The following is a 16,334-nucleotide window of genomic DNA, read 5'->3' as shown; positions in this document are numbered from 1 at the left end:
AGCTAATATCCCCCTCTAGATGTGACATGTACCAGTACTTACAAGTATATTATACAAGCTAATATCCCCCTCTAGATGTGACATGTACCAGTACTTACCAGTATATTATACAAGCTAATATCCCCCTCTAGATGTGACATGTACCAGTACATACCAGTATATTATACAAGCTAATATCCCCCTCTAGGTGTGACATGCTGTCATACATATACCAGTACTTACCAGTATATTATACAAGCTAATATCCCCCTCTAGATGTGACATGTACCAGTACATACCAGTATATTATACAAGCTAATATCCCCCTCTAGATGTGACATGTACCAGTACTTACAAGTATATTATACAAGCTAATATCCCCCTCTAGATGTGACATGTACCAGTACATACCAGTATATTATACAAGCTAATATCCCCCTCTAGATGTGACATGTACCAGTACATACCAGTATATTATACAAGCTAATACCCCCCTCTAGATGTGACATGCTGTCATACATGTGCCAGTACATACCAGTATATTATACAAGCTAATATCCCCCTCTAGGTGTGACATGTACCAGTACATACCAGTATATTATACAAGCTAATATCTCCCTCTAGATGTGACATGTACCAGTACTTACAAGTATATTATACAAGCTAATATCCCCCTCTAGATGTGACATGTACCAGTACATACCAGTATATTATACAAGCTAATATCCCCCTCTAGGTGTGACATGTACCAGTACATACCAGTATATTATACAAGCTAATATCTCCCTCTAGATGTGACATGTACCAGTACTTACAAGTATATTATACAAGCTAATATCCCCCTCTAGATGTGACATGTACCAGTACATACCAGTATATTATACAAGCTAATATCCCCCTCTAGATGTGACATGTACCAGTACTTACCAGTATATTATACAAGCTAATATCCCCCTCTAGATGTGACATGTACCAGTACATACCAGTATATTATACAAGCTAATATCCCCCTCTAGATGTGACATGTACCAGTACATACCAGTATATTATACAAGCTAATATCTCCCTCCAATTGTGATGCTCGATGCTTGAACTTCACAATCGGGACTTTAGCGGTTGTTATTGGGAATACACCGTACAGGTCTCGATGGGTCTTTAACTTCTTACAAATGGCCTCAATGTACTCCACAAAGTTGAGATCCTGAAAAAAAGTTGTTCAAAGTAGTCTATATCACTTTAAATTGCAAAGTATTCTTTTGTGATTTTTTAAGTTAAGACTATAAAAATCATTTGGCAATGTGTTGAATTTACGATGTTATACAATTGTTAAATGCTAGAAAAATCAAAACCCTTGCACAATTTAAACCATGTACAGTACTTGGGTATTATAACTAGATGATATTAGCAAACTATCTAAATAGCAGTTCAATGACACAATGTTTTTAAATTTTGTGCAACAATTTCTCTTAGGCATTAAATCACTTATGTCTCGAAACTCAAACTAAAAGCTACAATTCTTTAATTTATAAAACAATCTCTAGTAGAAGAGCAATTATGTAAAGATTTGCAAAGAATGTTGCAAATAAAATGTTGAATTGTTAACAATTATTGCCACATTATTTGTCATAAATAACTACATTAAAGATAATTTATTTTGTTGAAAAATCGTTTTTCTGAGCCTGAAACTCAGACTCAAGATGTTTAAGTATGTGGGCACTGAATATTTTTGATATTTGAACACCAAATCATTAACACTATATTATTTATTCATACCAAAGGGAAGGAACTGCTGCATGGAGTTTGTGACAGCACTGATAGGTGCAACACAGGCAACAGTCCTCTCCCTTTCATCCACTTTTTACAAAAAACATAAAAAAAGGCTACTCACGCTCGTTTGCAGCTAAACATTATAGAACAAAATGGAATTTTATTATATAATTCTCTATACTATTAAGTACAGACTGTATGCTAGCTGACCTCTGGGTTTTTCCCTTTGAAGGTGACACAAATGTCAAGGTCACTCTGGTGGAAACCAAACCCATTCATGGACGACCCAAACAGCTTCAGCTCAGCTTCTGTAACATATGTCTAAAGAGTTAGAACAGGAACATATTGATATTTGAAAAAGACAATAGCAGTTATGTTATCAGCAAAAGTATTGTAAGAACGCCTTTTTCAATCAATAATTTTAAGTAGTTATACTATGTAGTTAAAAGCTAATATCTTTGTTTGTTGAAAGTAATAAAATCAATTCAATTTTTGAAATACATCTTATATTTGATTAAAAATTTTGATCTTGCAATACTTTGTTGTATGCTTGTTGCAATAATGGTCCTATTAATAAATTTTAAACTTAAGATATTTTACAACGATTGAGAAACAAGTTATAACAACATTATATATATCACTCTCGTTGGCATGATTTAACGCAAGAGTGTGGTCTTGTGTACATGGATAAAGCAGAGAATGTTACTGGTCAGACTTAAAAAACACGGAAATGTAATGAAAAGAAAATTTAATCAATTTGATAAAAGTTTGGTTTTTCATTCTCAGAGTTTGACTAACATAGATTGCTAAATTAAATGTCAAGCAGAGTCTCACCTTGGAATGTCTGCTTGATGTGGTACTCCAGGTTTCTCCGTATGGCGTCTCGTTCCTGAATTTCGGAGGGACTCAGCTGGAAATCCCCTGAAACAAGCAAACAGGTTAATTGGGGAAATACATAATACTGTTGATTGTTTTACTTTCGTCAGTTTTTTTTTTGTATTTTTGCGAGTTACTTGATGATGGCTAAGTGTTCATGGTTTAATTTTTTACCTCTATCATTAACTGGTACTCTGATTAATTCGCAAAAAAACGGATAATTTTGGATTCCGACAAAATCCAAAGATAAAAAATCAGCGAATCCCTACCAAAATTTATGAGTCTCTGACTCCTGGCCCCTATTTCACAAAATACTCCACAAGTCAATTCTCAATCTCAACTCATTTTACCACATAACATCACAAGTTATTCAAATTGACACATGTGATACAGTTACAGCTGAGACACAAGTGATTCCTATAGAATCCTTATTTGGTTTCAATTGAAGTGTGATCTCAACACTGAAAATAAACAGCCATACTTACTGGGCACCTGTTTTATGACAGCTGAGAGTAACTCCAGGTGTGCTTTAGTGGGTGGGGAAAGCTTAATTATGGGAGGTAACTGGTCTTCTGGGCAGACAGATTTTAGATGACCCTCCTTTTCACAGATGGCACAGAATACTGATGGACCCTAAAATAATAAAAATTAGTTTAAATTTTACATTATCAAATTTCTTAAGTATATGATTTTCGTATAATAGAACTTAATCCAAGATGTTCCCAGTTCTGCAAAATAAAGACATGTTAAGTTTTGGATTTTTTTTATATAACAGTGATCAGAACAGTGAATGAAAAGCATGACTATAAAGCTTAATTCAACAAAAATCTAAATGCCTAAACAATCAACATTTCAGGGCGAGAAGGGTCTAGTGGTATAGGTGACCTCTCCTCCAAAAGCTTCTGGATTCAATCCCCACCAGGGGTATCTTCTCATGGCCTAATAAAATGGAAAACAGTACTGGTTTCAACCCTGAAAACAGATTCAACCGTGATTTTATAAGGTGTTAGCTTATGTCATAATCAAGCTCCAAGAAATTAGTATAAACTAAACAATCAACATTCCAATTTACTTACTTTGCCGTCTGTAAGTGTGCCCGCGGTAAACTCGAAGTCATACTCTGCACCAGCAGGACTAGATACTCGTGGCCTTCTGTTCGCCAAAGGACTGGAATCTGGAGATTCCTGCTGCAAATCGTCATCACCATCACCGCTACTACTATTACTTTCACTGTCGCTACCACTGCTTGTCCGATCATCCTTTGCTGATTTTCTTAACCTCTGCATCAACTCATCACCACTAGCTTCAATCTTTAAGATAATTGTATCTATCACATTGCTGACTTCATTTCCAGGCACTTTTGCATCAACAGTTCCATTATTTACACTTTTAGCTGGTGGGAGAAATGCATTTTCACCTGAAGAGCACTTAGGATTGTCATTATCATCTTCACCTAATTCATCACATTTAGTACCACATGCAGAACTATCAATTCCTACATCCTTTATTATGGCCGCATCACTATCAGCAACCTTAAGTTTTTCTACTTCACTAGTTACCTCAGAAACTTTGTCAGTTTCATCCAATGAACTGGTATCTTCAAACTCAGAGACATTTTTAACCAGTCCCTGCTTGCAAGCTAGAAAGAATTCATTTTCTGGAATGCCCTGGTCACTACTCACTTCTGTACTACTAGTCAATTCTTCCAGTTTATCTTTTAAAGCATCACTGCTTACAGTGTCTACATCATTATCCCTATTCACGCCCTTATCAGCTTCCACTCCTTTATCACTTTCTTTCAGTTTAACCATATCATCCCCTTCTTCACACCCAACAGACATTAACCTGGAAAAAGGTGTTTCTTCACTTAAATCTTCCAATTCAACTTTCATAGGCTCTGCAGTTCCACCATTCTTAACTTCAGCTCGTGTATCAGCATTAATATTTTTTGGACTAGTCAACCTAGTCTGCTCTGCTGCCATTTTCTCTTTGTCTTTTTGAGTGTATGTAGTGTGTCTGCGATCTTTGTAGTAGTTTTCCATGTTCTGGTGAGAAGTTGGCAGGCTGAAGTACAGACAGGCCTTGCGCAGGCAGTTGTAGAAGTAGTCAAAGATACGTGTGTTGTACATGCTCCGTCCAGCGTTCCTCTTTGGTGAAAATGGGTCTGAAATAATAATAAAAGGAATTTAAGTTCCATTTACTCTCAAACATGTTTGGTTATTCATTTTGTGAGTTTAAGAGCATTTACAAAAGATATTATGATTTCAATCATATACAAAACTAATTCTGATATCTTATGAAATAAGAATCTTAGCCAACCAATGACCATTACTCAACAAATTTTAAAAGCAAATTTTATAATTGGTTATATATGTACCAAGTTTAATTACTGGGTATATTATCTGTCACATATGAGTACACAGTAACTCATTGTATTTTATCCAATCAACTCATCGCAACTATTGATAACATAATGGCTGTGACAACACCGACAAGCCAGTAAACCACCTCACCTTCAATTGCAACACGTTTGCTCTTCCATTTCTTTTCCATGCGTGTAAGCAACTTGCTTGATCGTACGCAGATGATGTGTTCACTGAGATCAAAGTGTAAACCATAGAACAGGATCATGTCCCGCCAGAGAGCACCAACAGAGAGCTCATTATTGCTGGTCCATGGTTGCTGCTTCAACTCGGATAACATGGCTTGCTCGTCTGCAGCAGTCTTTGGTCTTTTCAAGGCACTCTCTGTTAAATCCTGTATAATGGTACAAAAACATACCAGTTAATAGACAGGATACTATTTGCTGAATTATTTACATGCATTATAACATACCATTACTCAATAAATGAAAGGCCAACAATGGCCTTCGCTCTATTTACATAGTAAAATACTAAACTCACATTCAGAGGGAAAAGAGCTGCTTTGTCAGGCAAAGGGAAAAAACTACTACAATAATACACAACTCTTTCAACAAATTTGTCTTCCTTATTATATACAGCAGCTTATCAAGGGCCATAATCCAGTCCTTCATGGGCAGACCAAGGAACCAAGCTTTAATGGGTATTTAACTACTTTATGAAACACCACGCAATCACATTGGCGCTTCTAGCCTATGGCTGGTAGAGTTAAATAGGAAATGTAATTACCTTACAAAGCATATTTAAATGTCATTCATGTTCATTTACCTTAATTAGTTTTCTTTTCAATGTTTTGTAAAATCCCATGCCATAATCACTCTTTAATTTTGCATCTGAATGTTACATACAAAATATATACCCAGGTATTATATTCACTGGCCTAATATGACCAAATTTAATAGCTTGATGTCCTGTAATAATGTTAAAATATTGAATAATATTGCTACTTATTTATCATTCGCTACAGATAGAAGAAATGCTGCTTAGCATAATTAACATGTCTAAATACATTTCATGTATAGTTATAGTTCATACTTTTCTGCTTAAGATTAAATGTTGTAAAAATGATCTCATATTTATTTCATATCTATATTTCACTCTATTTTGTTGTCATTAATGCCATCTAGTATGTCCTTTGTGCACTGGCAATGTTCTAATTGAATTTGCTAATAAAACTTTGACCTGACTTGTTGCCAAACATTTACATTCACAAAAGTGTCATTTTTAAAAAAATGAGCACTGTAGCAGGATGCCATCACTCCTCCAATTTTTTCTTTAATATAGAAACAAGGCCCATATAACTTGACAATTACTAATGGGAGACTTGCGCCTTGCTAAACATATTGTGAATGGATCTAATATGTGTTTTGTGTTTCTTGTGAAATTTTGTTACATTTGTTATATTATGTTTTTGCACACCAGAAAGTAATGAAGGAGGCTATGATAATACCTCAACTTTTTCCTTCAAAAAAAACCCATACAAGTTGTTGAACACAATACTCACTGTCCAGAATTTACAGGCAGCAGAGGCACTTCTTTTTTCTCTCCCGCACCCCTCCGAAGTTTACACAAATGGCAGTAGTTAAAGCCATTCCTCATTCCAGGGACCAGGCAGCTATGACAACACCACATATTTTCCCTAAAAAATCCATTTACAACAAACGGCAGAGGTAGAAGCCATTACTTACCTTCCAGAGAACAGGCAGCACAGGGGTGGAGCACTGCTGTAGGTAGAAGATTGTCATCATACTGTAAACATACGCAGGCAGGGACCCGGCCTCTTGACAATCCACTTCACATACCTGTGCAATGCAATCATACATATGAATTAAAAACATTTGTATATGCCTCCCATCTCATGTTATATTTGAAAAATGAACATTATAATTGGCGTAAGCAAAAGATTTTATCTTATAATGTTGAACAAACATTTTTTTATCTATAGGATTTTTTTTTAAATAATATTAATACTTTAAGAAGGCAAACAAAATTCTGAAGGAATAAGATCAACCCATATCTACTGATATATAATATGACAGGTTCATATTTTGGGTAAACCAAATAAAATCAACTCATTCCTTTTTGCATAATAATATATAATAAACAAAGTTTTAATCAAGCTACCTTGGCCCAGTGCTTGAAAACTATTGCCAGTTTCCTACACCGTTCGTCCAGTTCTCGGTAGATGGCAAGATATCTACTTGTCATGACTGCAGCACCAGTTCCAACTGTTATCTGACAGTTAAGGGTCTTACATGGGGACAGGAACGTCACTGCTGGAACCTTGGACTGGAAGTGACTCTTTACTTCATCAAATGTGTCTGTAAAATATGCAAAATGTATATTAAAAAAAATTAATGACTATTTTTTTATTATTGCTATAAAAGATAGATATTATCACATGTTCTTAAGAAACAATCTATGCCAATGGTACACTAACAAGGCTGCTGTGGAGTAAACCTCAAATGCTTGACTGTTGATTTCATTTTAAAAAGGGGCAATAATGGACTGTTATTACAGTCAGAGTTATGTGTACAGAGTTTCATTTTAATATCTTGAACTGTTCCCTACTTTCTTTGGTCAAAGAAAGTGCATAATTAACAAATTTAAAGTCTAAGTTATGGACCTAACTATACATATGTGTTTGGTCACTGGCAACAGGTGTACTAAGTTTCATTCGATCTTATCTTGAACAGATTTAGTTTCGGCTAGGATTAGAAAATTTGCACATAAAGGTTATCATATTACCTCAACCTCTTTGCCCAAAAAAACCAGTTGTGCTTAAAATGGAAAAAGTACCTGTGACAAATAGCCATGACAATGCCATATTAATCTAATGGTCCTTTTTGTACAATGTTTATATTTTGAAACATCCGATCACAAAAACTTTTGATGAACAACACCTGACAAATAGTAATTACAAAGCTTTCCCAGCTAAAAAGTTTGGTCTGGGGTTGTTTTAGCCAAAATTAAATGACAAATAATTCCCAATTTAAATTATGGACTTATATTTCAAATATTTTTTTTTATAAAATTTATTTATATGTGTTTATTATTCAGACCATTTTCTTGCTTATGTTCATTTTTGAACATACAAGGATAGATTAAATTAAACTTAGAAATAGACTATTATTCACTTCAATTTAATACTGAACACAATGCACAATAAATCAACTGTTTCCAAACCCATTCCACATTCTGCACCTACCAGAAGCTTTCAGGAGATCATACACTTGAACTAAGTAATTGGCAGGGTTTCCCTTCTCCGGGAAGAGAAGATCTAGGTCAAGGGTCGCGCCCTTCAACCCAAACCCCGTCAGGGACGAGCCATACACTTGGAGTTTCACATCTGAAAAACAATAATATGGGATGACTTTTTGGTACATATGCTTTAGACTCACTAATGCTACCATACATCAAGAAACTCAACAGTTTAGGGCTGATTAAAGTTCAAATTCATTCAAGTTTCAAGCAAGAATCCTGAGAATAATTTTTATTTGATTGTTAACTGATATGACATATAAATGTAGTTCATTGTGGTATCTATATATGGTATCTGTATAATAACTAATTGCCTCTACAAATTTTGAAGCTCAACTGGCTCAGTCATATCCTGCCCATCCCAACCAACGCCCCCCCCCCCCCCCAATAAATATTTTCATTTGGAACCTTTTCACACGTTTTGATCTTTATCATAGGTTTAACATGGGACCTGTGTATTGTACAATACAGATAAATTACAGGATATTTTTTATAGCGTGTGCATCCCAATACAGAAACATATTGTCACGTGTTGAAAATGAGAGTAATTTGTTTAATTGTGTCCCTTGTGATTCACCATGTGTTTAGACCGTGTATTAACAGATATTGATTGATCATCGTGACAGATTAGCACTTCTGTCTATTGGCTATCTTGAAATGTTTATCCGGGTTTGTAAGAATGTGTGAAGGACAAACAAGGTTTGTGTATTACATTTTCTATTGACTTTACAATTTTGGTTTGAAATTATAAGAAAATTGAGAGAAAAATTGGCGTTGCCAAACTGGTAAATTGTCGGATTGAAGAAGCCCTGGCCCCAACTAACATGCACCTTTGATGTGTTTCATGATGAAATCCTGTATCTTCAAGGCAACAATATGACGCTGAACGAGATCGGCTGATGAGAGCCCGTATTCAGAATACAATGTTTCCACAAGGTTGTCCAGAGCGGTGATGTGACGGGCAGACGGTGTCGGTAACTTCTTCAGCTTCTGGTCCTGTACCCTGATCTGTAACAGGAGAGAATGGGGATGATATTGTCAAGGGTTTTATAATATGTTATCAGTTATAATGTAATCATTCTGTATACATAAATTTGACCATATTCAAAACTGTTCAAGTTCAACTGTATCACCATACTGAATATGATCAAACTTTATCAATGTTTCAACTACAGTTGAAACCAGTTGGCTTGATATCCCAGAGACAACCAAAATACTTCAAAACCTAACAAATATTGATCCAAGCCATATTTTTTGTTTTTTTACAAATAGTAAAACAAAATCAATCCTTTACATTCAGTTCGAGTCAACGAGGAAATGGAGCCAAGCGATGCTGAGCCTACGGGTTTTGACTGTATATAGCAAAACATATCAACACTAATATAACAACTAGCAGTACAGCTCATTCAAGATGTACATGAACATTTCCATTATATCTACCTTACAAAAAGATTACATTTCAATCTGTATTCTATATTCGTTTTTCAAGTGAAAGTAAGACTGAAATGTCTTCCTACCTCTTTCCTTCTCCTGTGTCTCGCATCCTGCGCATGTTGTCGACACAACGGCACATTGTCACAGTGATAGTCACACAGGCGACAGAAGTACTTTGCATGTGCAAATTTCAGTGATTTCTGTACATAAATAAAGAATATGGGTTGTCATCCAATTTCAAATAAATAAACTAATTTTTCTAAAATTGGTCATTAACCTTAGTCTGTGTATCAATTGACATGACATCAAACCGACCTGATATAAAAATTGTAAGCTTTTAAATCAATGGAGGGATTTACTAGTCACAACTCACATGACCATCCAGAACAAACAAATGTATGTGGGTTTTGCACAGTGAGTATTGTGTTCAACAACTTGTATGGGTTTTTTTTGAAGGAAAAAGTTGAGGTATTATCATAGCCTCCTTCATTACTTTCTGGTGTGCAAAAACATAATATAACAAATGTAACAAAATTTCACAAGAAACACAAAACACATATTAGATCCATTCACAATATGTTTAGCAAGGCGCAAGTCTCCCATTAGTAATTGTCAAGTTATATGGGCCTTGTTTCTATATTAAAGAAAAAATTGGAGGAGTGATGGCATCCTGCTACAGTGCTCATTTTTTTAAAAATGACACTTTTGTGAATGTAAATGTTTGGCAACAAGTCAGGTCAAAGTTTTATTAGCAAATTCAATTAGAACATTGCCAGTGCACAAAGGACATACTAGATGGCATTAATGACAACAAAATAGAGTGAAATATAGATATGAAATAAATATGAGATCATTTTTACAACATTTAATCTTAAGCAGAAAAGTATGAACTATAACTATACATGAAATGTATTTAGACATGTTAATTATGCTAAGCAGCATTTCTTCTATCTGTAGCGAATGATAAATAAGTAGCAATATTATTCAATATTTTAACATTATTACAGGACATCAAGCTATTAAATTTGGTCATATTAGGCCAGTGAATATAATACCTGGGTATATATTTTGTATGTAACATTCAGATGCAAAATTAAAGAGTGATTATGGCATGGGATTTTACAAAACATTGAAAAGAAAACTAATTAAGGTAAATGAACATGAATGACATTTAAATATGCTTTGTAAGGTAATTACATTTCCTATTTAACTCTACCAGCCATAGGCTAGAAGCGCCAATGTATTCTTTCTTTTACAAAATAGATAATTATCGAGCGTGCTTGTTATCTGATTTGGCTTCATATCAATTTACGAAACATCTCAAATCAAAATAAAGAGCCACAGAGTGGAAACCAAGGCTCATCTGTCTATATTCTTTTAGTCCAAATGGGGCATAACTTGACAATAATGAAAGCCAGAGTTATGTCCTTGCTTTACATGTGTGTATTGTCTCTGGCAACATGCGTTCCAAATTGTGTCTGAATAATTATCTTGAATTTTTATCGTTACGACTCAAGTTACAAAGTTTTTGCATGACCATGAAATGTATTTAGACATGTTAATTATGCTAAGCAGCATTTCTTCTATCTGTAGCGAATGATAAATAAGTAGCAATATTATTCAATATTTTAACATTATTACAGGACATCAAGCTATTAAATTTGGTCATATTAGGCCAGTGAATATAATACCTGGGTATATATTTTGTATGTAACATTCAGATGCAAAATTAAAGAGTGATTATGGCATGGGATTTTACAAAACATTGAAAAGAAAACTAATTAAGGTAAATGAACATGAATGACATTTAAATATGCTTTGTAAGGTAATTACATTTCCTATTTAACTCTACCAGCCATAGGCTAGAAGCGCCAATGTATTCTTTCTTTTACAAAATAGATAATTATCGAGCGTGCTTGTTATCTGATTTGGCTTCATATCAATTTACGAAACATCTCAAATCAAAATAAAGAGCCACAGAGTGGAAACCAAGGCTCATCTGTCTATATTCTTTTAGTCCAAATGGGGCATAACTTGACAATAATGAAAGCCAGAGTTATGTCCTTGCTTTACATGTGTGTATTGTCTCTGGCAACATGCGTTCCAAATTGTGTCTGAATAATTATCTTGAATTTTTATCGTTACGACTCAAGTTACAAAGTTTTTGCATGACCATGCAGACAGCAATACTAAGGCTATCACAAAAACTATGACTTTCTTATTTTGAAAAAACAGACAAGATAATAAGTATCGACAGAATGGTAAGAACCGTCTAAATTCAAACCTTCTTCAGTGGGAATATCCTTTCTTTTTCCAGTTCATTCAAAATGGCAGGTGTCAGTTTATCATCTAGGTCTGCAATATAAAATATACACCTATAGGCTATACACACAATTAAGAGGGTCAGACAAATAAATTGTCAAATAGCTACAGTGTCATGTTTTAATTTGATTATGATGTTTTCTGCTGCACTGGAAAGGAATTTATAACAGAATTCAAAAGCTTAATTTTAATTGTTAAAGGCCTAGTTTAAGGAATGTTTGGCATGATAATCCCCTGCTGTGCATCTCCTGCTAATTGCACTGGTGTCACAGTAGGGGCCAATTTCCTGTGTATTCGTTTAATGGCTCAGGGCCATTTAGGGTCCATTTCTATAATAAAACTTTCAAAACAGCACAGCTGTATACTCCGATTGGCGAATTGATAAGAGAGTTCAAGGCAAGCAGATTAAGATCAACCAACAGAGGTTGTTTTTTTTGGGGGGGGGGGTTTGGGGGGTGGGGGGGGGGTCACTTATAGTTGGCTTAAACTAGGCCTTTAAAAGCACAAAACCACCAATAAAAACACACAAATAATACCTTAGAAATAATTCATAGTTGTTATCTTAAGTTTCTATATAACTCATTTGCCATAGTTGTTATCTTAAGTTTCTATATAACTCATTTGCCTATGTTTTAAAAAAGCCCTCCGCTATGTGTCTCCTACATTTCATCCTTATGAAGTCAAGGTTGAACTTCTCTGCCTTCGGGGGCGGAGCTTGATCAGACCCACTGTCACTGTCTTCAGATTCTGATACATTCTCATTCTGAACTTTCTTTTTCCCAAAGAACTCGCTCTGAGGCTGTTTCTTCCCTCGTGCCCTATTTCTGTTCTTCTTCTTTTTCTGTTTCTTTTCACCTGCGCATTAGAATATCAACTCAAATAAAGAGCCTTGTTAATGTCTAATGTGTATGTGCATTAGACGTCTTTATGATATACCATAAAGCTCATATCGCAGTATGGTATGAGTGACAACAATTGCTGTATTTGTTCAAAGATGATGTCATTGTCATACTTTTTAAGTATATAAAAACAAACAAGAGCCGTCGTAAGACAGCGCGCTCGACTACGCCGCTTTGACTTAGAATACAATAAGGATGTAATAATACCAAGTTTGGTCTCTTTATGTCAAACCTAAGTAAAATTATTCGATACATAAGGTGACTTTGATGCTGCTCTCCCACCAGCCCGCCCAAACAATGACGCAAGTCATTCAAATAACTTGATTTCCCATTATGAAAATATGATTTAGAATATACAAATATGCCTTTCAAAGGAAATTTAAAAAAAAAAAAGGCTTGTATTTAGGCTTAAAACGGAGTTATGTTTCTTGTTGTAAGTTGGTCGCAAATAATTTTGAATTTAATTAAGTGCATGTAATGAACGGTATAGAAGTTTTTTTATTAAAATCCCAACTTGCCCTTAACTTTTACTAGCCTAAACCTTTTACCTAAGTCAATCAGGGGCCATAACTTGTATTAAGGATATGGAGTTATGTAACCTCATTGGGTGATGGTCCTGAACAACTGTGTGAAGTATAAAGTCAATTGAACAAAGGATATAGAAGTTATTAATAAATACTCCAACTTGCCCTAAAACTTTAACCTAAGTTCCATAGTCAATCAGGGGCCATAATCTGTGTAAAGAATAATATGGAGTTATCTAACCTCATCATGTGATGGCCCTGAACAACTGTGTGAAGTATTAAGTCAATTGAATGTAGGGTATTGGACTTATAAGTGAAAATCCCAACTTGCCCTAAAACTTTAACCAGACGCCGACGCCGGGGCAAGTAGTATAGCCCACCTATTCTTCGAATAGTCGAGCTAAAAATGGTGATTATTGAGGAACAAGCTATAAGCTGAGGCAACGGAGCTGTGGCAGCAGGGGTTGCTCCAATGTTTCAAAAAGTGAAAACAAATTAAATTTACTTTTTTGTGATATAGATCACTGTAATTGATGAGACACTGTTGCGGTCATACAATCAATGGAATGTTCATCAATTACGGTCATATAACCGGCATCTGGTGTAGGTCACCTTGTTGATAGAATACTGTACAGTGTACACCAGCAAACGTAATTTTGCAAACTTCCATGAATACAATATGAGGTTAATTGTAAACTGCTGTGAAATAAATACTGTACGACTATGAGTTTTATGGACTTTTGGATCTTGCCTGATGAGTTGATAAATGTGCCAAACCATATTGTGTGAAAGGCAGACAATTTATCACTATACCACTCTGACATTTGCATTACCTTCTTTGGTGACCACAGCAGCTTGATTCCCATCTGTGGTATTTGCTTCAGGAGTCTTGGTGTCCGGCTGTTTTGTTTTCTCCTCCACTGTCTTCTTGTTTGGTTTGTTCTTCTTTTTCTCTGCCTAATAATTAAAAAAAATAGTTAGATAGCCAAATGCCTGCCTAACTGTTCGGAGAAATTATTAAGTAATCATTTTTTCTAATCAGGATTATGCAATTGAAACATCATACATTTGATGAAATCAAAAACCAAACTTTAAAGGGACTGTGTCACCGATTGGCACCAAAGAAAGTGTTTTTCTGTAACAAATCTCAGGACAATTACCTATAAATAGAATGTGATAGGCTTTGATATCATAATTGTAAAAAAAATTACCAAAATGTAAAAAAGAAAATTGAGTCTGAGACCGGGTTCGAAACCGCGTCGCCAAAATTGAGGTTCAGCATTTTACTCACTGAGCTACAAATGCTTATTCTAAGCGGGTGACATAATTAAGCTATACACCTACCTCGGTAATATCACATGATAACACCGACTAGCCAATCATGCATAAGGAATGAATTCTACCTGGTAGACATACCCAGTAATCTTTTTTAATGGAAAAATACGAAATAACTGCTAAACTTAAATAAATTGTAAACTATGTGGTACTTCAGTTAGTAATTTTCAATGCATTGTTCACATCGATGCCAAGTTTATGTCAGTTTTCAACAATTTTCTTTTTTTTCGCTATTTTATCATGCCTGAGACAGCCCCTTTAATCTTGCTACTACCATCTACAAATCAAACCAAATATGCGTCGAAAAAATAAGCATCAACCTCCAGGTTTCCTTAAAAACTTCTTACGGTGGTGTTAATGTAATTTATTGGTTACTTCTTAGTACATTAGTGAATACCTTATGTGTATGAATATTAGCAAGATCTTCCTTGGTGACTATAATCTGTTTACTTCCCGCAGGAGTGGCCGACCCAGAGTGATCATCTTTGCCTCCTGTCCCCGACAAGTTCAGCAGTCGCTTGATATCAGCCTCCATAGCCTTGCATTCTGTCTTGTCGGCCTCCGCCATCTAGCACTTGTGTAGAGCTCTAACACTTCGAAAAAATTAAATTATCAATAATATTTTATGATAATGGGCAAGAACTATGATTTATTTCACATGAAATTAATTACATGAACAAAATGTCTTCATCTTATTACAGTGATCAAAATTAGCTCAAACCAACAGACCTGAACCAACAGGCTTCTAAAAAAACATGGGTTTTGTTACATGTTAATATATTCGAGCTTGTTTGTTACAAACTCATTATTATAATATCAAACATATAGAAGACATTTATTGGAGACATGTTCACGAAAATCTTAATTTCAATTACTGTCTTGGTGTTTATTAAAACAATTAAGACAAATACATCAAATTCACTTTTTATAAATGTTGTGTTTCATAAATATATTTAGTTTTGACAGACTCTTCAATTATTGGTGTTCCCAATATGAAACAGAAGCTTTTTGGCTGCTAATTACTCTCGTATTATGTGACATATCTATGTGGAACTTTAGCTGATAATTCAGAATATACTTATTTTTTTATTGATTTTTGGTGGCACAAATGGCAGATCATTTGGTTCCTGAAATACCTATGACTGATAGACACATTTTGACCCAGCTGCAAATGATTTTATCAGACCCAGTCTAAGTCAAATATCACTGATGCCTGCATTAGCAACAACAACAAGAAGTCGGCGTCCACATGTATATATGTATAATATGTCTTATCACGAGAGCTAATTAAATCGTAGTAGAAATTTCACAAAGAACACGAGTGAGGGTGTATTTCTCAACTACCGTAATATGATTATAAGCACTACTGCTTTATAATCTTCATAAAATAACTTAGCAAAAATTTCATTCGTTAAGTTGCTAAAAAAACTCTCATAATGTTTATTTAATGTTTAGAATATATTATTATTACCAAAATCTAAATGTTGCAAGCCTTACGTTTCTTAGTGATATTTGAA

At 34.8% G+C, this 16,334-nt stretch overlaps 1 protein-coding gene across 3 annotated transcripts in view; it reads right to left on the bottom strand.

Moving 5' to 3' along the window:
- Nucleotides 1-16,334, bottom strand: part of LOC128213819 (terminal uridylyltransferase 4-like) — a 39,455-nt gene that overhangs the window by 18,986 nt on the left and 4,135 nt on the right. For 2 of the 3 annotated variants that reach the window (XR_008257808.1, XM_052919876.1), the window contains exons 2-16: nucleotides 15,215-15,404; nucleotides 14,316-14,439; nucleotides 12,723-12,914; nucleotides 12,022-12,092; nucleotides 9,821-9,937; nucleotides 9,134-9,311; nucleotides 8,251-8,391; nucleotides 7,167-7,363; nucleotides 6,731-6,844; nucleotides 5,136-5,379; nucleotides 3,699-4,786; nucleotides 3,108-3,255; nucleotides 2,581-2,667; nucleotides 1,957-2,054; nucleotides 1,019-1,180 (exon numbers count right to left, since the gene is read on the bottom strand). Coding sequence is in view for 2 of the 3 variants with exons in the window: in XM_052919876.1 (XP_052775836.1) it covers nucleotides 1,019-1,180; nucleotides 1,957-2,054; nucleotides 2,581-2,667; nucleotides 3,108-3,255; nucleotides 3,699-4,786; nucleotides 5,136-5,379; nucleotides 6,731-6,844; nucleotides 7,167-7,363; nucleotides 8,251-8,391; nucleotides 9,134-9,311; nucleotides 9,821-9,937; nucleotides 12,022-12,092; nucleotides 12,723-12,914; nucleotides 14,316-14,439; nucleotides 15,215-15,385 (3,132 nt within the window). In the remaining variant the exon portion in view is untranslated. Of the gene's footprint in view, nucleotides 1-1,018; nucleotides 1,181-1,956; nucleotides 2,055-2,580; nucleotides 2,668-3,107; nucleotides 3,256-3,698; nucleotides 4,787-5,135; nucleotides 5,380-6,730; nucleotides 6,845-7,166; nucleotides 7,364-8,250; nucleotides 8,392-9,133; nucleotides 9,312-9,820; nucleotides 9,938-12,021; nucleotides 12,093-12,722; nucleotides 12,915-14,315; nucleotides 14,440-15,214; nucleotides 15,411-16,334 lie in introns of all 3 variants that reach the window. The other variant, XM_052919877.1, reaches the window with a different exon arrangement.

The sequence above is a fragment of the Mya arenaria genome, chromosome 13 (genome assembly GCF_026914265.1).
Source record: "Mya arenaria isolate MELC-2E11 chromosome 13, ASM2691426v1".
Classification (NCBI taxonomy): domain Eukaryota; kingdom Metazoa; phylum Mollusca; class Bivalvia; order Myida; family Myidae; genus Mya; species Mya arenaria.
The sequence above is the reverse complement of the archived record's forward strand: the minus strand, read 5'-3'. Positions and strand labels throughout refer to the sequence as shown.